The sequence below is a fragment of the Aedes albopictus genome, chromosome 2 (genome assembly GCF_035046485.1).
Source record: "Aedes albopictus strain Foshan chromosome 2, AalbF5, whole genome shotgun sequence".
NCBI classification, from domain to species: domain Eukaryota; kingdom Metazoa; phylum Arthropoda; class Insecta; order Diptera; family Culicidae; genus Aedes; species Aedes albopictus.
Window position 1 is genome coordinate 253,317,576 of NC_085137.1, and position 21,611 is coordinate 253,339,186.

At 45.5% G+C, this 21,611-nt stretch overlaps 2 protein-coding genes across 6 annotated transcripts in view; both read right to left on the reverse strand.

Moving 5' to 3' along the window:
* LOC109427891 (protein Wnt-1) overlaps window positions 1-21,611 on the reverse strand; it is a 267,059-nt gene that overhangs the window by 148,925 nt on the left and 96,523 nt on the right. For all 5 annotated transcript variants that reach the window (XM_062851572.1, XM_062851571.1, XM_062851574.1 and 2 more), the window contains exon 3: window positions 5,484-5,858. In XM_062851572.1, coding sequence (XP_062707556.1) covers window positions 5,484-5,801 — 318 coding nt within the window. In that variant the 5' untranslated portion in view covers window positions 5,802-5,858. The remainder of the gene's footprint in view (window positions 1-5,483; window positions 5,859-21,611) is intronic.
* On the reverse strand, window positions 16,007-18,046 carry LOC134286470 (uncharacterized). Its single transcript, XM_062848083.1, has one exon. It carries the CDS (start codon window positions 18,044-18,046, stop codon window positions 16,007-16,009), a length of 2,040 nt encoding a protein of 679 aa, XP_062704067.1.

The following is a 21,611-nucleotide window of genomic DNA, read 5'->3' on the forward strand; positions in this document are numbered from 1 at the left end:
GGGCCGATTCATCAACTTCAGCATAATAAACGTGCACAGCCCACACTCCTGAAGGACGCATTTTACGTCCAGCTCGAATGCAAATACGACAACTATTCAAGCCACGACGTCAAAATCGTCATAAGAGATCTAAACGCTCAGGTAGGCCAGGAGGAGGAATTCAGACCGACGATTGAAAAGTTCAGCGCCCACCAGCAGACGAACGAAAACGACCATCGACTCACTGATTTCGCCGCCTCCAAAAATATGGCCATGTGTAGCACCTTTTCCAACACAGGCTCCCTTACCGTTACACCTGGAGATCACCACACCAGACGGAATCTCAAATCGACCACATTCTGATTGACAGACGGCACTTCTCGGACATTATCAACGTCAGGACCTATCGTGGGCCAACATCGACTCCGACCACTACCTAGTGATGGTCAAACTGCGCTCAAAACTCATCATCGTCATCAACAATGTACGGTACCAGCAATCGCCACGGTACAACCTAGAGCGACTGAAACAACCGGATATCGCCTCAGCATACGCGCAGAATCTCGAGGCCGCGTTGCCAGACGAGGGCGAGCTCGATGAGGTCCCTCTAGAGGACTGCTGGAGTACAGTGAAAGCAGCCATCAACGACGCAGCCGAGAGCACCATCGGGTAGGTGGAACGGAATCGACGGAACGACTGGTTCGACGAAGAGTGCAGAACGGTTTTGGAGGAGAAGAATGCAGTGAGGGCGGTAATGCTGCAGCAAGGGACTCGACAGAACGTGGAACGTTATAAACAGAAGCGGAAACAGCAGACCCGCCTCTTTTGGGAGAAAAAGCGCCGCCTGGAAGAAGCGGAGTGTGAGGAAATGGAACTGCTGTGTCGTTCCCAAGAAACACGGAAGTTCTATCAGAAGCTCAACGCATCCCGCAACGGCTGCGTGCCGCGAGTCGAAATATGCAGGGATAAGGACGGAGGCCTCTTGACGGACGGACGTGAAGTGATCGAAAGGTGAAAGCAGCACGTCGATCAGTACCTGAATGTCGTGAAGAACGTAGGCACGGGAGACCACGGCAACGGAGGAAACGACTACGCAGAGGACGGAAATGAGCCAACTCTCACGCTGAGGGAAGTTAAGGATGTCATTCATCAACACAAAACCAACAAAGCAGCTGGTAAGGATGGTATCGCAGCTGAGCTCATCAAGATGGACCCAGAAATGTTGACCACCTTTCTGCACCGGTTGATAGTCAGGATCTGGGAAACCTAACAGCAACCGGAGAAGTGGAAAGATGGGGTATTCTGCCCCATTTACAAGAAAGGCGACCATTTGGGATTTGAGAATTTCAGAGTGAACGCCATTTTCAATGCTGCCTACAAAGTGCTATCCCAGATTATCTTCCGTCGTCTGTCACTTAATACGAATGAGTTCGTGGGAGGCTATTAAGCCGGCTTCATCGACGGCAAGCCGACAACTGACCAGATTTTCATCCTCAAGAAATGCCATGAAAACCAGATATAACGCATCACCTGATCATCAATTTCAAAGCGGCATACGACAGTATCGACCGCACAGAGCTATGGAGAATCCTGGACAAAAACGGCTTTCTTGGGAAGCTGACTAGACTGATTAAAGCAGCGATGGACGTTGTGCAAAACTGCGTAAGGGTTTCGGGTGAACTATCCAGTTCATTCGAATCTCGCCGGGGACTGCGACAAGGTGACGGACTCTCATGCCTACTCTTCTACATCGCTCTTTTTTTCCTTCTAAACCATAGGGGGAAAAATCTGCTCAACAGACACCCTAACGGGAAGGTTAGGGTAGTGTGGGGTTAAGGCCGCCTTCTACAACACTAGTAAAAGCCAGAACTACTCTCTCCTCGACCCACTAAAACACATTGGTCGCCAAACCCTTCATCTCTCCGGAACCACCAAGAAGGTATTGCTTCAGAGAGGGGCTAACGCACATCGCACCCTCAAGGCAAATATAATTGATAAAGAATATGACCCACTCTAGCGCCGAACTGGCGAACGCATTTTACCGATAGCAGCGACACAGTTGACTCGCGGTCGAACTAATGTATTGCCGCAAAGCGGCAGGTGGCTTTGATTGAAGAACAAAAAAGATAAACAAAGAAAATTTTGGACGAACACCAGACGTCATTCTTCGGTGCTTCAAGGTTTCACGTCCAAAATTGTTGGATTTTGTGGATGCAATTCTTTATGTGAGTCCACGGTAGGTACTGCAACAAGCGCTCATCAAGCTCGAGTTCGAGTATCATTCATACCATGATGCGGTTTTAGTGTGGACGCCATCTTAACACCACAGGCAACGCAATCCCAACGCCATTTCCACCAGTCCCTGCAAAAACTTCCTAGAAGAAATTGCTTAGGGTCTAGCTTAGGGTATAACTGTTTTCAACAACACCAACGTTGCATGGGACCCCGACCACTTTATTCTATAATTTAATTTGCTATCATGTGACGTAAGTGCTCACACCAAGCTACCAAAACCTGAACGAGTTCCGGTCCAACCGAGATTCATAACGGTATTTCTCCAGATTTGGTAGTTACTGCGAAAATGTCGTATTTTTTTTAATTTGCTGCTCATATTACGACGTGTTTCTCTCTAGGTCCAGTATTTACTTTCTGATTCGCGGGACGACATAAAGCGAATTTCGTCGTTACAACTCAGAAAGGCAAGAAAGACACGACACTTTCGCTTTAGTGACCGTGCGTTTGATAACCATTACAATCTGGAATCTGTCCGGACTTCATGAGGACTTGTGCAGGTGCATTGAGCGGTTTGAAAAAAAAAAACGAGTTTACTCCCAAACACACCATGAGGCAGACCAGCAACTCATTCCAATGACATTTACGATGCAGCGAAACACAACAGCTGCTTTGATTATTGTTTTTCAAATAGTTCGATTTCCTGGCGCAAGAAAGCGCTGTTGTCGAACGAATGTGTTCGTCGATTGATTGTATGGAAAAAAGCAAGAGTGGGTTATCTTGTACTTAAAAATCTTTGCTCAAGGTTAGCTGCGTAGCCTAGCAGCAACGAACATCGATGACTCGCTCTGGAGAGTCCATCACGGTAATATGCTGGCGCTTAGCCAGTTTCCCGAATGGTCCTCGCCACTCCTTTTGTCCTCGGAAGGCGGGCAGGGTCAACCCCGCCCGCGCCCAACTGCTTTGCAGACATCAAGAACTGATGCCCACGTGCAAGCCGATTTGACCTGCCCACAAAGGAAGGGTATCACTACCCTTCAGGCCCTATCAGATGCACCCAAAGGCTGCAGACAGCAAGGTCTCACCTGGCACAAATGTCCCAAATGGAGGATAACGTGCCTCTGGAGTCGGCCTTCTGATACCTGATACCTGAGTGTCTCACCTACCCCGACCCTTGCCGGGGACCCCTTTTCAACCGCGGGCTCGGATCCAACCCAGTAGACCGACACCACGACAGCACCGCTACCGGGACTTCCTCTCCGCGGCCACTTAATCGCTGTAAGGGTCGATCTCGACCGCAAGGCACCGGTATGACCTACGAGGCCGGCTTCGAACCCCTGGACCACCTCTTGTACTGCATCTGGAGCCATTCTCCGAGTCCACGCGCCACCTCCTCTGTAGCTCCCAGACGATATGGGTGATAGCCGTTGAAACGGCGTTCCAGCTAACCTCATCCCTACACATCCTCTGGACCAAATTGTCCGGAGTTGTGTCCTCCCCGCATGTGGCAAGCATGCGGTCACGCATTGTGCGAAAACGCGGGCACACGAACAAAACGTGCTTCGCCGTTTCCTCTAAACCATTGCACACTGGGCATTCGGGAGAATCCGCATACCCGAAACGGTGTAGATACTGCCGGAAGCAACCATGACCTGTAAGGACCTGTGTCAGGTGGAATGTAACTTCCCCATGGCGCCTATTAATCCAACTATCTACCCTCGGTATCAACCTATGGATCCACCTTCCTTTGGTGGAACTGTCCCACGCTTGCTGCCATTTGACCATGGAGGCTATCCTGGCAGTCCTGCGTATGCCTCTTGTGCCGCGCATTTCAAAGCACTCCATGTCCTCACTGATAAAAATGCTGATAGGCACCATACCAGTAATGACGCAGAGAGCGTCGTGTGACACGGTACGGTATGCGCTCGCAACCCTCAGGCACATAAGCCTGTAAGTACTTTCCAGCTTCCGTCGGTAGCATTCAGTACTAAGCGCGGTGCCCTACGCCGGGCCGCCATACCTAAGTATGGACACTAGCCAGAAGCTTGCGCTTACTGGCGTACACCGCAGAGCTATTGGACATCATCCGGGACAGTGCCGCAATAGCTGTGGAGGTTCTTTTACAGGCATAATCGACGTGGCTACCAAAGGTAAGCTTATCGTCGATCATCACGCCCAAGTGTTTGACGGAGCGCTTTGACAGGATAGTGCACTCTCCTACACTGATCTCAGTCTGCTGCTCCGACTTCCGGTTGTTAACAACCGTCACCTCTGTCTTGTGGTGAGCCAGCTCCAGTTTCCTGGACCGCATCCACGCCTCCACAACCTTGATCGAGTGGTCGGTAGTCAACTTCATCTCCTCGATCGTTTCACCGTAGACTTCGAGCGTAATGTCGTCGGCAAATCCGACAATCTCTACTCCCACTGGGTACTCTACATCGCTCTGGAAGGTGTGATGCGACGAGCCGCGTTCAACAGCCGGGGAACGATTTTCACAAAATGAAGTAAGTAGTAACTACGAGCTCCGGAAAAGGCTGCGGTTTAAAAAGACTCACTCACGTACCAAGTGCACCATGCACAAAACGCTAAGAATTGTGTGTGGCGGAGAAGGATGAACCATGAGCTCGCCCAACATCTCCCAACATCCTGAAAGTGGCTAGAGCTGGACGGATACGGTGGGCAGGGCATATTGAAAGTATGCCGAATAACAACCGTGCAAAGTTGGTGTTTACCACTAATCTAGTTGGCACAAGAAGGCGTAGAGCGCAGAGTGCACGATGGGCGGACCAGATGGAGCGTGACTTGGTGAGCATTGGATGTAACCTTGGTTTTGTTAGTAAGTCGTACAGCTCTGGAGAGTCAAAGTTGTGTAATTTCTATGGAGATTTCAGTATTTTGTCTGTCTCAAAAAGGATATACAAATATGGGCACAGGCTAGAGTGTGCTAATTACAGAGGATTTATCCTTTATAATTCAGCGTACAAGATACCGTCACGTTTACTGTAGACTGAAACCTTTCAAGGAGTCCTACGTCGGTGAATGATCCTAGACAAATTTCGGAAGTACAGCTTGTAGAATTATCTGCTCACAAATTTTGAATCAGTGTGCCATTTAGTGTAAAGTAACGAGCCCAGCCAGATATTGTCAGAACGTGGTTTTCCAGCGAAACTAATTAGGCTGCTAAGTACACGCAACTGGGTGGGTCAAATTTAAGTGTTCAGATCTCAAAAGATTCCTCTTCATCAATCGGCAACCGTTCAGCACATACCTACCTTCAGTAGTTCCGGATTGTTGTAGCAGATTTCTCTTTGATGTTGGGTAAAAAACGTGCCCTCGCTGTAGAACTCATAGCTTCGGTTGGAGTCCCGGTGGAAGTGTTTCACATCGAGCGACAGGTCCGCCACTCGCCACCAGTTGCCATTGGTGGCTTTATTGCAGTATATTAGCACAATCAGCAACAGCAGAACGGACTTCCGTTGCACCGCATTGCTGCTAAAAGTGCGATGGGGGACGGCCGGGTGCCAGCTGGGACGGAACGGCGGGAATATGCTCGATAGTCGGAAGCAAAAGAATATCTTATGCTTCACCATTTTCCACTCGTGCTACTCATCGGATATTAATGATGTGCCATCTCAGCGCTGGGATATCTGAAAGAGAAGGGCGAAAAAAGAGATTTTGATTAGAGTTTGAAATATAAAAATCAATCGAAATTTGTCGGAGCGGAATGTACTGTGACCAAATTTTAATAACCCAGACTCAATACATTCATACATATGGAGTGGAATAAGCATGTTTTACTGCGGTACTCGGGTTGAAGTGGGAATCAAATGGGCTCAGTTGAGAAAATTCATATCAGATTTTATTACTTTTATGGAATCGACAGATGCTGTCTGCTGTGATAGTATTGAGAATGGGATGAAGATCAAATTTCATCGGATGTTTGGTTTATAACGTATGCATTGAAAGACTTTGAGACCCACTACACGTGGATTGGGGCAGCAGGGATTACAGTTCCAGTGCCTGACGAACCCCTCCCCCCTCCGTTTGCGAGTCAGCCGCGTAGTCGCCGGCTATGAATAGGACTACTAACCCAAATTCAAGGTGTCAAGCGACCCGTGCCGAGGAATGAGCGATCGACGGGGTGAAAAAGATGCTCGATCGTTATCGGAGCTTTTGAGATACCTGGGCATCTCCCTTTTCGTCACTCACCGCGTCAACGTAGGGCTCTAGCGTGGTGGACCTCCTTTCTCGTGCAACTCGTGGAATTAAGCCTGAAAAATAATTTAAACAAAATCAACCAGGAGGAAGTGGTAGTTGCGAGGCTAACCCGTTCGCAAGAAGTGGGTTGGCGAGGTCTCCATTAAGGAGAAGCAAGGAGGTATGAGCGGGAAACTGCGCACACAGCTCCAGTGTGGGATCTCCGATTCGATTCCTCGGCATTCTGGACGGAGCGTGGTTGATGAGAGCCATCAACCAAAAGAGGGAAGGACTGTCCGCTATCGAGGTGGCTGAGCAGCAGCTTGGCAAGACTTTGTGTCCGCGAAGTTTAACATAAGTAAGGACCTGAAAATGGCACTGTTGTGACTTCATGAGTCGATGGACGATGCCAAGCAGGATCACGTGAGACTCGTGAAGACTGCAGCAGCGTCGGAACTGGTGAAAGTAAAGGTTACGAAGTCGACCCAGACGGAGGCCTTTGATTTCGCAGGAAGTCCAAAAAGTATGGTGGATGCGGCTGCTTGTGATAAGCACTCGCAGAAGCGGGTGGGGTAGCCGTCAGGTGAGGAGCTGTCTGGCGGTGCCCGCAAGGCTTGGAGAATACTAACCGGAAAGGTCGGCAGTAATGCTGGCAAGTCGGATCCTAGCCATGCATCTCGGAAAGCTGGGAAGAATGGACCGTCCCGGATGGCAGGGAATAGGGGGTTGCCCTTGCAAGGCCCTTCGCAACCACTGAGTTGGGTTGAACCAAGGGGAGGAACCCCCCTTGGACGAAAGTCGAGCAGAAGAAATAGAAGGTAAAACCTGTTACCGAACGGTAACTTAGCGCTAATGGTGGGGAATGTAGGGAAACGTTTATATAGATGCTTCCAACGGTCGTTTTGTCTAATGGGCGCCACGGTACGCCAACGGGCAATGAAGATGTGGTGACTTCAGCAGCCACCTGAAGCGGATGGCGATGTAGGCGGAAGCATCGAAGAGAAGATCGGGCGATGACACTGCGAGAAGGATGACGAGAAGTGTTCGGGTTCAAAAAATCATTACCCGTGCTCGAAGAAAGAAGTGTCAAGTTTTAGGGTCGGGGTTGCCACGTTTGGGCCTCCGATCCGTGCAATCGAAAGTAATCTCATCCTCGTGGGCGTGGAGTTACGATTTATGCTGTTGACAAGCTAGATTGAAGCACCCGCTAGCTAGGGAACAATTTCGCGACTCGCTGCGGTAAGCCTCGTCAAGCCGCCGCCATCGGTAATCCTGGTCTCACTCAAGGTCAGCGTCAGGCAGCCGTTCGTCCTGTCAGAATTTATCTACCGCCGGACCGTGTCAGGCCCCCCACGTGTAGGACGACACGTGGAACAGACGGGAGCCGCTATTCCACCAACCCGCTACGGCCTGCCGGCGACGCCACGCCTTAACCCTCTGTTTTGCCTTTTCGTCAAAGTATTAAATCGACTCCGAGCTTCCGCCTGGTACCTCGCACCTGCACTACCTGGCCCGCGAGGCCGCTATTCCGCTGAATTGCGAAGTATTTCGGCCACGCCGCTCTTTGGTCTTTCGTGGGCCATCTTGCCAAAGTACCAGACCGATTCCGGACCACGACCGATCACCCGTCACCTCCGGACTGCTGTTTCACGCTTGTTTCATCGGCCACTCTTTGACCACCTTCGCGGAACCGAAGGATGACCCTACTTGTGTCGGCTCGCTAGACTGCCGGGGACGCGGTAGAACGGCGCACTCTGTCGCCCCCCCTCCTTCGGTATCGCTGCACGATTGATCTTCCGGTGACACGACGGACGAGATCTGTATTCCAGCGCTCCACCAGCAGAGGCACGACGACTCATTTCGACAGCAATAAATTTGTTAACCTTCCGTAACTCGCGCGGTTGACTACCTGCGTCAGCACCACACTAATGCTGAGTACAAAAAGCGAGATTTTTTAAACGTGTTGTACAAAATACAACAGCGCGATCGCTCGAGGGTTAAACGTATTTCAATTCTTTGATAGGACAAACCCCACCGAAAACTGCCCCACCCGGAACGCCCTGGAACCCAGGAGTCAAAAGAGGCCTTGTGAGCCCACCCCGGAAGCTGCCGTTGACTGGACCAGCAGCTTGGGTAGGTATGACCCCTTTTGGGCCGGTGCGATCGACTCCCGGGGTCAAAAGTTGTTTCAAACCGCATGTTGAGGAGATCAGGAACGCCAAACCAAGAAAGCGTAAAAAAGTAGGTGAGTAGGTACCAAGCGCGAGAAAAGCGACGAACAATCTAAGTCTTGGGTCGTGATGAAGGCGATGCGAAGCGACGCTAAGCTCGTGGATTTGGGAGCCGACGTGCGCAGTATCAGACGTACTCGTACGGGTGAAATGATCTCAGAGCTTAAGCGCGACAAGGAACACAAGGGTGCCGCCTACAAAAGTCTGGCAGAAGAAATCCTTGGCGAAGGGGTCGAGGTGAGGGCTCTTACAACAGAGGCGACACAGAAGGTGGAGAACCTAGACGAGGTCACCGAAACGCAAGAGCTCGTCACTGCACTGCGCAACAGTGCGACGTGAGGTGCCCACCGCAGCCGCGGCTACGATCCAGGGATAACTTCATGAAGGGGGGGGGGGGGGGTGGGGGGGGGGGTGAGTCGTACATGCGTACTCTATATTGGTGAGCGTGGTGCTTCCAATGAAGTTGAGAGATCCGGCAGTTCCACGCATCGAGTTTCCACTAGCAAGTTCTATTTCGTCACGTTTGTCGTTGCCTTCTTCTTCTTTATGGCTCGACGTCCCCACTGGGACTTGGCCTGCCTCGCTTCAACTTAGTGTTCTTTGAGCACTTCCACAGTTATTAAATGAAGGGCTTTCTTTGCCTGTCATTGCATGAATTTGTATATTGTGAGGCAAGTACAATGATACATTATGCCCAGGGAGTCGTGAAAATTTTCCCGACCGGAGCAGGAATCGAACCCGCCGTCTCCAGATTGGCAATCCATAGCCTTAACCACTAGGCTAACTGGAGACCCCGTTTGTCGATGCCATTGATCTCGATTAGCCGTCCATTTTTTGAGCCTGGCTTGCAGAACCGGGCACTAACATCTTACTTTCCCGAGGACCACGGTGCACAGTTGAGCCTCAAGTCCTTCCCTACCACTCGAACGTTGATTAGCCGCCCCTTGCATGAGAAACATACGACGCTAGTTTCAATATCCTTCCAAAAACAAATCTTGATGCAAAATGGGTAATTTCTCCCGAAGTTTTTGAAATCTGAGCTGGAGAACTCAAAAAATTAAAAATTTCGGCAGCCTTTCTATACCCAATGAGATTTTGTTACGAAAAATAAGTCATGGCAATTGCAAGATTGTTTTGCTGCAAGCAGAGCTAGGGTAATAAAAATAATCTCGTGAACGTGGTACATCATGGTGGCCGATGTGATAAACAAAAAAAAAACTACTCATGACTCGATGACATGATGGCCGATTCCAAGACCTGCAGCAAAACATGAACCAAATCCTGAACCCCTCCCTGAATGTCTTAGTTCAGAGCATAAACAACGGTGAACCATACATGCGAGATGCGAATGCCATATCTTTCACCAGAAATAAAATATCAGATTTCAGCAAAATTGGTGGTACTCAGTAGCAGGAAGACGAAATGATAGATGGGAAACGGCGAACCAAGCGAATACTTGCGCCCGGTCGTCGGTGGTTATTGTATGATGAATGCTTGTAATACAAGCAGGCAAAATATGCGAGCCGAGTTATGTACACGAAAAAACAGGAGCGCAGAGTGCACACAAAAGATCCCTTTATTGTTTTCCATCATCCTGTACCGTTGTGCTACATCCAGGGATGGCTACTTTGCCTCGGGAAGGGGAGGCAAGTTCTAGCGAATTGGCAGAGATTCTCTAATGATGAGGAATGTATTTATGAAGCTTATTACGGTTGGACGCCACTCCAGATTATTTGTTCTTCCTAGAGATGGAGTAGGGGAAGATGGTTTCGTAGAGTTGAGTTTGCATTGATGAGCCTGTAATAAACATTCATGCAATTGTGGGGTGTGGAAATATTATCGAAAAAATGCTTAGTAGCATACTTGTTGTCCTACAGTTAATTGAGCAATGTGGCATGGTAAACTAATAATGTAACGCTAAAATTGATAATATCAGACAGCCTTCACACCCCTGTTTAACGCTTTTTGTATAAAAATTCAATATTTTTTTATGCATCGTAGCACTATGCTACGCTGGGTAAACGCGTAAAGCCTGTATCCGCAATAATCGGGACACAGAAATACAGCTGTAACTCTGCAATAGATACATTTAAATTGTTCAAATTTGGCATAATAACATCATTAGATGTGTTCATTTCACCTACAAAATTTCATGTGAAACGCTGCTGGACTTTTTGTTGTAGCAATGAAAGAGCAGAATGAGCGCCATTGAATTTTGTACAGCCCCTAGTTTTGCTTGTCAGCGCTGTAACTTTTGAATTTGGCAAAAGAAATGGCTGAAATTTTGAACACAATCCTCTCAATTTACATTTGTTGCATAGGCAAAATATCAAGAAAATCGATGCACTATCAACAATTTTATAGTCGAAACATGTATTGGGACTGAACGCGATTTTAGCCCCTCAGACAGCAATTAGTCAGCAACCTTTTTTGTTCCGATTATACTATTGAAAGTACTATAACAATAATCATCAAATTTTGCAGACATAAAATACACATAACCAGCTATCTTATGTGAAAATTTCATGAAAATTGGCAGAGAAATTCAATATTTATAAATAGGCAAACAGCGCACATGAAAAACACGAAAATTTTTTACTAACACTCAGCCCTGTCAACACCAGTAGCTTTCAAACCAATCGATCAAAGTTGATGAAATTTTGCAAAAAAGTGTCTATAAGTATCATAACTACTAACAAAATTTCATAACTATCTTAATAGAACTTTGAACTGTAGCGTAAAATAACCATCTATTATGTGAATGAAAATTGGTCATGATTGTACAAAATGCTTAAAACCACGTCTGTTTGTTTTTCAAATACAGTTTAAAGTAATGCATCGATTTTTATAAAATTTTCCACAAACAATAAACATGCACCAAAGAGTTCACAGTCATTTATTTGGTCAATTATACTGATTCATTACAGAGCAATAGCCGTACTTCTGTGTCCCGATTATTGCGGATACAGGCTTTATCTTCTTTATCTTCTTCTTGCTCTCCTCATTTTCTTCTTCTTTTCTTCTCATTATTGTTTTTCTTCTATTTTTTCTTATTTTTCTTGTTCCATTTATTATTCGTATCCTCCTTACTTTTCTCCTTTTCTAATTCGTCCTCCGCTACGAGTAGCGCTCTGGGCATTAGCGTAGTTCAAAAATCGTTTTTGCTTCACACCGCTTATTCGATTCATCACCAGTTTCTATGCCTTCTTCCAAAAATTGAGCTGCTTTAACTGAAAATTGAGAGTGCACAAGCCCTTCAAAGTTTGTATGGGAGTTAGGGGGATTAGGGGCATAATGGACACCCGGGGCGAAATAGACACCCCTGTTTTTGCCGAAACCGTTGACTTTTAAGTAAAACTTTTAATGCATAAGTGTAAAGGAACAATTCAGTGTTCTATTTTTCAAAAGTACCATTTATATTCCTTCAAAATAACCAAAATATCATTGAAATTGAAGTATGTTTTTCATATGATGGATTTCTTATAATTTCGAAGCAGTAGCAAATAAGGTATTACGAGTGTTTGAGTGTGTCCACCATAAAAACAAGTGAATTGTTAGCTTATCTACATGTATGCGCAGATTCAGCAATGGATGAAGTATTATATTTTTGAGAACTTACTCAAAATAGCATTTTCAATGTTGTAGTCAATTAGGGGCGAAATGAACACTGGCAATTATGAATGGATGTACGCACGTTGCATACTGTTAGGCGTTTTAGAGAGTTTGGAAAAAATCAATCTGATTATTTTAGCCTAAAATTTATTGAATTAACTTTGATGTTATGTAAACTCGTCTAAGATGGAGTATTATATCTGTGGAATTGATCCCCGTAGGCAAATTACTTAACTGGTCGATATAATCAAAGATACAGCATAAAATATGCAGGGGTGTCCATTATGCCCCGATGGGTGTCCATTTCGCCTCGTACCATTTCTGCCAGCTTAAAAAAACTCACGGTTTACAATTCATTATTTCTGCACAATAATGACATTCTACCTGCTGTAAATGATTGAAATACGTAGGAAACAAGTTAAAGTTGTAAGCCAACTGATAATATGTTAAGTTTTTGTCCGTTATACTGGCCTAACATACTCATTTGCTTAGGGTGTCCATTATGCCCTTAATCCCCCTACTATGGGAAAACGACGTTTTTCATTCAATTGAACGTAGTGACCTAGAGTGTTAGTTGGTTAAATCTTTCATTGAAAAACGAGAAATCACAATTGCAAAGAAAATGTGGAGCTCAATAATGATGTATTTATAAAAATGGAAGTTATAAAATATTTTATGCAATTCAGTATCATAATTTCAATTTTATATAACTCAATTCAGTATCATAATGGCCATTTTTTCCGAACTGGTTCATTATGCAACTGAAATGAGTTGCATAATGAAAAATAGTTGTATAATCTTCATAATGCAACTCATTTGAGTTGCATTATGAATATTATGCAACTCAAATGAGTTGCATTATGAAAAAAATCATTGCATAAAACTTTGTATGGAACTCGTTTCAAAACTCGATTTTTTCAGCACTCTTCGTATTTCGGCAAGCCTCGTTGGATAAATGTACGACTCGTGCTGAAAAAATCAACTTTTTGCAACTCGTTACATAAATAACTATACATATGCTTGTTAAACACATTTAAAAGTGAACAATGTTTCGTTAGGTAGAAATGTTTTTCGGGAGGAACTATTTGCATTACAGCTGCGTAGATCATACTCTATCTACTTCTGCAAATGAACATTAGTTAGTATCTCTCGTGATAATAATGAATTATTTTACCCTTATCAAGGTCGTTTTCTTTTTAACATCTTTTTCCGCGTTATGAGAAGTCATTAGTGTAGACAATTTTGCAATATTTAGTTTTCTCGCGTTCTCACCTTTCTTTGTTTTTCTTTTAAATTTGTCTCGTTTTTGAATGAGTTGTTCATGGCTCCAAGTCTGTATGTGAATGTCCAACGATAGCTCAAAACGCGTTAGGAATGGAGTTTATACTTCGGACCGCAAATGAAACATGACCGTCGTGTACAATGTTTCTTTATTAACTAACTCTCTCTTTGATACAGTGGTGCCAAGACGGCCAAACTTCAATCAAATATAATTACACCGAGGTAAATCTCATTTTCAAATTCAAGTGTTTTTCTTTACAGTTAAACATCGAATGTTCAAAAGAAAACTAATCGTTCATTCACCCCCCGTTGAGTCAGCAGACTCAACCGAAGGCAGCACTGCGATATTTGTCACCGACCGTTTGAACTCGCCAGATGTAGTCTTGACGGTGACCACTCGTATTGCTCCATCTCCTCCTGGATGTGTCGCAATGATACGACCGCGACGCCACTGTTGAGGTGGTAGATTCTCATCAAGTAACAGCACAAGAGCACCAACCTTGAAGTGTTTGACGTCCCCAGTGTGCCACTTCTGCCCATGCGCGTAACTATAGCGCATTTGGCCTCTCAGCTCCAATGTCTTGCTCGCTTGTCATGCACTACAGCCAGCGTGCCTGACATTGGAGTTGAGGGGCCAAATGCGCTGTAGTTACGCGCCTGCTTCTGCCTTGTCTGAAGGTGGCGAAGATACTCGGATGACCATCTTTCCCACAAGTGCTGCATCATCTGCTGAAGGTGCTCGTATCTGCTGAGTCTTCCTACCTTCTCGTCGGTGTACGAAGGCTCCGGGAGTGCTACTGCCGACCGACCAATGAGGAAATGAGAAGGCGTTAGTACCGTAGTATCGTTCGGGTCATCCGAAAGTGGGCACAAGAAAGTTAATATATTATTTAATATTGCCTCCGTATGTGCCAAAAACGTGGTTATTTCCTCATATGTTAAGCGTGTTTCACCGATGACTCGTTTGAAGTGGAACTTCATGGATTTTACACCTGCTTCCCCACTCCCCCGAAGTGTGGGCTTCGTGGGGGAATGAAGTGCCAACGTATGCCCTTGGACGAACAAAACTCCGCCAGCTTCCGCCGATGCTGTTCTTCCTCGAAAAGTTCTCGTAGAGCTGCTAATTCGTGGTTCGCTCCCACGAATGACGTCCCATTGTCCGAAAACACGTCACTAGGCAATCCACGACGGCTGGCAAAACGATGTAGAGCAGCGATGAAATGTTAAGTTGTCAAGCTTGACACCAACTCCATGTGAATTGCCTTGACTGCCATACAGATGAACACCAGTACGTATGCTTTGTATGTCTTTGGACTTCTAAGGCTCAATCTCAGCTGGAACGGTCCCGCGTAGTCAACACCTACCTTGGAAAATACAGGCGCCGGATTCACGCGTGGTTGTGGAAGATTTCCCATTAGTTGACTGCCGAGGACAGGACGATGCTTAGCACAAAGTTGGTATGATGCAATGATCTTCTTGATTGCTGTTTTCGCGCGCAGTGGCCAATACCGTTCACGTACGATGGCCAACAAACCGTTGGGGCCAACGTGGGAGTGATCTTCGTGGAGTCTTCTGAGGAGGATAACTGTCAGGTGGTGCTTCTCTGGCAGGAGCACCTGATGTTTTCCATCGTAAGGGATGGCAGATTATTTGAGGCGACCTCCAACTCGAATCAGTCCATCTTCTGCCACAAACGGCGCAAGGTTGCTGAGATTGTGGCGCTTGACCGGCGTGTGCTGAAGAGTGCGCAGAAGATCGCCAAACACTTCCTCCTGTAGCATACGTATAACCGCACTTTCTGCAACGAACACTTCATCTGCTGTGATTGGTGTGCTCAGCGGGTGAGTGCGTCTTGGAGTTAAGAATCGCCGGACATACATCCAAGCTCGTAGCAGCTTGCGGTAGTGACTCATCCTGTTGAACTGGTCGTTAGGTTTAGCACCGGTAGTCGTCAGAACCTTTTTTTTTTCTTTATTGGGATTGCAACTGAAAAAGTTCTTAAACTGTGCTCAGCTGATTAAGGAGTGATAATTCTAAGCGCTGAGTGTTTGTGTACTTATAATAATGTACTTAATACTAATGCCTAACTTAAGCCCAATTTTGCCAACCACTGCTACCTGCTACCTAAACAATCACATCTTAACAACGGCGACATATGATGGACATCGTTTAAAGTGCAGCAAACTGGTACCATTTCCCCACCTCGCATCTGCTTAGCAGGAGTACCAACAACCTTAGGAGCCCTTGTAAGTAGGATAATAATTCCGGTTGGAATCCCGCGCCTACACGCGTTACTTTTGATTTTCCTAAGGCGGCCACACTGAGACTAAGTTTTAGCGCTTTGCTTGTTTCAGTTCCGGTATCGCTGACTCGTCCAAAGGTTCAGGAGCGGTTGCCTTCACATACGGTTGCCACAACAATGGTGATCCGGTCCACCAGAGCTTGTTCTGCAGTAAATTCTCCGGATACTCGCCTCAGGATATAACGTCAGCCGGGTTGCATTCCGACCGAACATACTGCCACTGGTGGATATTCGTTGATTCCAAAACAGCTGCGACACGGTTTGCGACAAACACGTTCAATGCTGCCGGTGATTTCTTGAGCCAGCATAGGACAATCTGAGAATCACACCATAGTTTCACTTCGTCGAACTGCACATTCATCGCCGATACCACCTTTCCTGTCAGCTCCGCAAGTAGTCGTGCACCACAGAGTTCCAATCTCGGGATTGTTAAAGACTTCAACGGCGCCACTCGTGATTTGCTTGCGAAGAGGTCGACGTTGACCGATCCATCTTTGGCGATAGACCTGATATACAGTACCGCTCCGTACGCCCGCATTGAAGCGTCTGAGAAGCCATGCAACTCGACTCTTCTTGATCCTGCTGGTATCACAAGCCGCCGCTTCCTAATCTGGTTGACAGACGGCAGCTGTTCCTGGAAACTTCTCCAACTCTGCAGTAATTCGTCCGGTAGTGCTTCATCCCAGTCCAACCCGATACGCCATACATCTTGCATGAGCAACTTGGCCGTGGTCATGATTGGGCCAAGAAAGCCGAGAGGGTCGAACAAACGTCCAATGTCCGACAACACGGTTCGCTTTGTAGTGGAAATCCTGTTTTCCGATCGATTCACGTGAAAGCCGAAATAGTCATCCGTTGGGTTCCAGATGAGCCCCAATGCCTTGATAGTATCGTTTACGCCACTTTCCTCGAAGTTGACTTGTTTCTCGTGTAGATGTTCCGGAATCACGTTCAGTACGTCGGGGCTGTTCGAGCAAAATTTGTGGACTCCGAATCCACCCTTCGCTAACAACCGTGACAATTGATGATATACGGTGATGACATTTTCGACGGACTCTCCTCCGGTCAGGAAGTCATCGATGTAGCTGTCTTTCTCTATTACGTTCGCAGCCAGGGGAAATTCCTGTCCTTCGTCCCTTGTCAGCTGCATGAGTGCCCGAGTAGCGTGATGAGGTGAACTTGCTACCCCATACGTCACCGTTTGAAGCTCGAACGTTCGTTCTTCTCCATTGGCGTTCCTCCACAAAATCCTTTGGAAGCGACAGTCTTCTGGATACATTCGAATTTGGCGGTACATCTTGGGGATGTCCGCCGTCAGAACCACCTCGTGTGTACAAAAGCGCAAAATTATCGTCAGCAGATCACTCTGTACGGTAGGACCTACTGAGATAGTATTGTTCAGCGAAACACCTGAAGTGGTTTTTGCTGACGCGTCAAAAACGACACAAGTTTTCGTAGTGGAACTAGTCGCTTTGTAGACCGCGTGATGTGGAATATAGTATCCTTTCTCATCCACACTTTCCACCTCCTTCATGTGTCCTAGTTGTTCATATTCAGCCATGAATTGCTCATACTGCTCGCGCTTGTCCGGGTTCCTTTCTAGTGCAACCTTCAGTCGATCGAAGCGTTTCTTGGCAAGTTCGTACGAATCACCAAGCCTATCCTTGAGTTCGTTGAAGGGGAGCCGTACTTGATAACGGCCCTGCTCGTCCCGGTTATGGGTCTGGTTGAAGTATTCCTCCACGTCAGTTTTCGTTTTAGTAAGCATACCCTCTGATGTAACGGACTCAACTTCCCAAAACTTCGTCAGTGTTCGGTTAAGCTCTTCCTCAAAGCGATTGAATTGGCACACACGAGAGAACTGTTTGGGATTTCGAGTGTGAACTGAACCTGCTACTACCCATCCTAGTTCGGTTTCCACCAGTACCGCAGAGCTATTTCCAAGCTTTACTCGACCGCCTTTGACGAGGTCAAAGAATATTTCGTTTCCGAGTATCAGGTCGATTTCTCCTGGAGTGTGGAACGAAGAGTCGGCTAACGGCAGAGTGGATGGGAGCGACAAAGAGGAAACATCTATTTCAACCGCTGGTATGTTGGACGTGACTCGGGGAACAACCAAAAAATCCAAATCGTATCGTGATTTTGTACCGAAGCGAGAGCGGATCGTAGTAGACACCAGATGTTTCACGTTGGTTTGTAAGCGAAACTCCATGTCTAGATGAATATTTGAAAAGGGCCTATCTGCTTTGCGTAAACAAACATGTTTTAGTCTCTGTAGGGCCCATCTGCATCCACATACGCACAACAGCACCCTTGTCAGAAAGAGTGTTCTTTAAGCTATCTATTAAGTTTGTTGATGTGCGTGGGTGGATGCAGATGAACCCTGCAGAGACAGAAACATGTTTGTTTACAAAAAGCAGATAGGCCCTTTTCAAATGTTCGTCAGGACCAGTGGATATGGAGATCGGGAATTCGATTTCGTCGGTGGTTCGATTCCAAGTAGCGGCAAGTACTTTAATTATTCAATTTTAAAAGCGATAGTTCCGGTTCCACATGTATTGCGTCCCGGTATTCATAACCTAATTATATTTAATCGATTAACTTAGAGATGCCGTATAACTATCATTTAAGAACCGTAAAAAGGCCGAAAAAGCGCCTTCGCAAGATATTATTCAGTTAGTGGCTACATAGGAGCCAAGAAAACAGCTATCACTTGGTGGCATAGAAGCTGCTCGCACAGCATATAGGGTATGTGTTCCATCATTAATCTCACGCTCCCATATTCATCCTATTCGAAAACAAGCGATTACGGCACCGATTGATTCCGTTCTTTTTGTTTTCATGGGTGCTCACTTCTAACAAAAAATACAAAAATAAGAATCAAAACAAACAGCGCTTCAATCCTTTGTTTTTCGTATGATGAAAATGGGAGCCACATGTTTAAGAAGGGAACCAATACCCTACATGTGGATTCGCCAGATTCATTGGTATAGGGCGTGCATAGAAGCTTCCGTCCGTATGTACAACATACAGTAACTCAGCATAAAGCCGTATTGAGCTAGCTTTGTTGACGTTTACATTCACAATAAATGTTAGTAGGGATGTTCAGTTTTTGACAATCGAAAAATTCACCTCTTTTAACACCTGGCCATATTTCTACTAAGTTAACCTATTTTATACGGATTAATATATTGAAATTTGATGTACTGAACAGCGAAGCAAGGCTGGATCAAAATGTGATATTGGTTTGATTGAGATAAGAGGTAAAAGTACTGAAAATAATAGCAAAACATTGTTCTTGAACCATCTAACAAATAGCAAAATTTGATATTTGAAAATCAATCGAATAGCTCACTGCTATTGGTTAGATCTTACCAATAGCTAAATGTGCTATGATGAGGATGTTCCAGGAGTAAATTTGAGATATTATTTTAAGTACTTTTACCTCTTATCTCAAAGAAACGAATATCACTTTTTGTACTCCGTATCAAAATATTCTATTATTGAGCTTTTTTTCTCTGCTCGGGTTATGTAACTTGTTTGAGTTATTTATGTAAAAGTTCTTCTTTCATTTGTGTGAAGAAGTAGCATTAAGTTGAAATTCACAAATAAAAAGAAAATTATTTTTTCACTTGATCATTGCAACATACAGTTTAGCATTTGAACTAGCCAATACAAATTTGATTTGAGAAAGTGGGAGGTACCTACTCAAGCCGTGCCAGCTGATGCAATTGCATTTCTCCAATCAAACACCAATTGGCCCAACCAGCCCAGCCTGAGGCAGCAGGTTGGACAAGTACGGATCAAACTACACCCCATCAGCTCTCTGTCTGCACCGCTACCAGATGTCTTTGCATCTCCCCCGAATCATAACTTGTGCTGAATTATTTCCCATCGACTAGTTGGCCAGAGGAATAACCATAAATTTTATGAGATTTGCGCTTTGAGCTCTCCACCAATGGGAGTTCGGTTGACGAAGATTTCAAAATAGACAAACGTGCACTGCAACTGGAGGTCTGGGAGGTAGGCATGCAATAATGACGGTGGCAGTCAGAATGGGGGGCCATTTAACGACAACTTGCTGTGGGGCTGAACAGGGTAATTGTGCAACGAATCGGAAACCTTCATCTCCCATCGTTTATGAGTGCAGCTCGGCCTCCGTCCCATGAGACTAAAGCCTGCTGTACCTGATGCTTGCTTGCCTTCCACTTCCACTTCCACCAGCTTGTGCATTTCGGATAAGAGATGCACCGCACTGCGCTGCGCACTGTCGTCGGCTTTTAAAGTCAGACATAATTAAGCTGCAACATTTTTTTACTGATCTGTCGATGATCAAAGTAGTAGGGTTGCTATGGGCAGGGGTTTCAAAAGTTACGTTCATTATTTTTCGGGCATTTTAGACCCCCTTTCTCCCTCTCTGTCACGCTTTTTGGCATAATTAAGACATGGAGTGTCACATTATTACAGATCCTCTCCCTCTTAAACGATGCTCTACTTATTTGAATGACCCTAAACATGTATAGTGTTGGCATCAACAACCATGCGCCTCCATGTGTTTCTCTTTAGAAAGCCGAAAGAGAGGTGAATTTGTGAAAAAGGGAGCGTTCATGGTGTGGACTCGGAGTCAGTTTGGCTTTCTATTCCGCAGAATCGTTACTTGTTCTGTGGCTTAGTAGGTTAAAGCGCCGGTCTAGTGAATACGGAGTCGTGAGTTCGAATCCCTTTAGGGACAAACGTCTTGAAATCCCGGTTCAACAGTGCATCAAAACTACAGACGCACAAATCTCAAGAAGCAAGCTTCAAACAACAATGCATTTTATTATTCTGTTCTTGCTCATTTGTAATTAGCTAAAAACAAGAAGCTCAGGTGCGCTGGTTTTGTTTACGAAGAGATTTGTGCCCTCAAAATCGTGAGTAGGTGCCAAAATCGGCCATTGTGGCGGCCATTTTGGGATTCCAACAAGTCTGTCCTTAAATGCTAAATTAGTATTAGTTATATTCTTAAAATTAAAAAAAAAATGGCAATATTTTGGTCTATTTTGAGGAATTTATTCTGAAATTGATAATAAACAAGAGTTAAACAAATTTTAGTGAAAGCGAACTCTAAATAGCTTGCACGAGGGTTTACTGAAATTGAAAATAACCCAAACAATTAAGTTTGAGAACCTCTGATAAGCAGCAGTATACATCGGATGAAGGAAGATGAAGTAGGTACTGGACCAAGCCAACAGCATTGACCGACGCGACGAGGGTGGCGAAGGGGATTAATTTCTTTTGCAGACATTTGCGCTCATTCGGGACGACTTGACCACGCTTAATTATTTAATTGCAACGTGCTTTTTTGCGGTGGACCGGAAAATTATTTTATACTAATTACCCGTTCATTATTTCGGATTGCTTCTTCGGTATGGAAACGGATGTTGTTTTCATTCACAAAAGCACATGGTAAAAATATCCAAAATATTTCCTCTTTTTCATTTTTCTAGAAAAATTTTACATTCACGGCACCGCCAATAATTGATTTTTCAGATCATAAATTTAATGTATTTCTTTCGATTAAAATTAATTAAACATACATTTTAGCTCAAATGGATACTTGTGGTTGACTTTGGTTATGGTTCATTTGGGTAAATGAAAACAAATATATGTAAACGTAAAAAAAATACTTGTTCCACCATGTTGGAACAGCGGCCTACTGTGGTGAAACTAGTCGTGTGGGCATCCTTTCAGTAAGTACATCGAGGAGGCATCCGCATGGCCAACAACCGAATGGACGA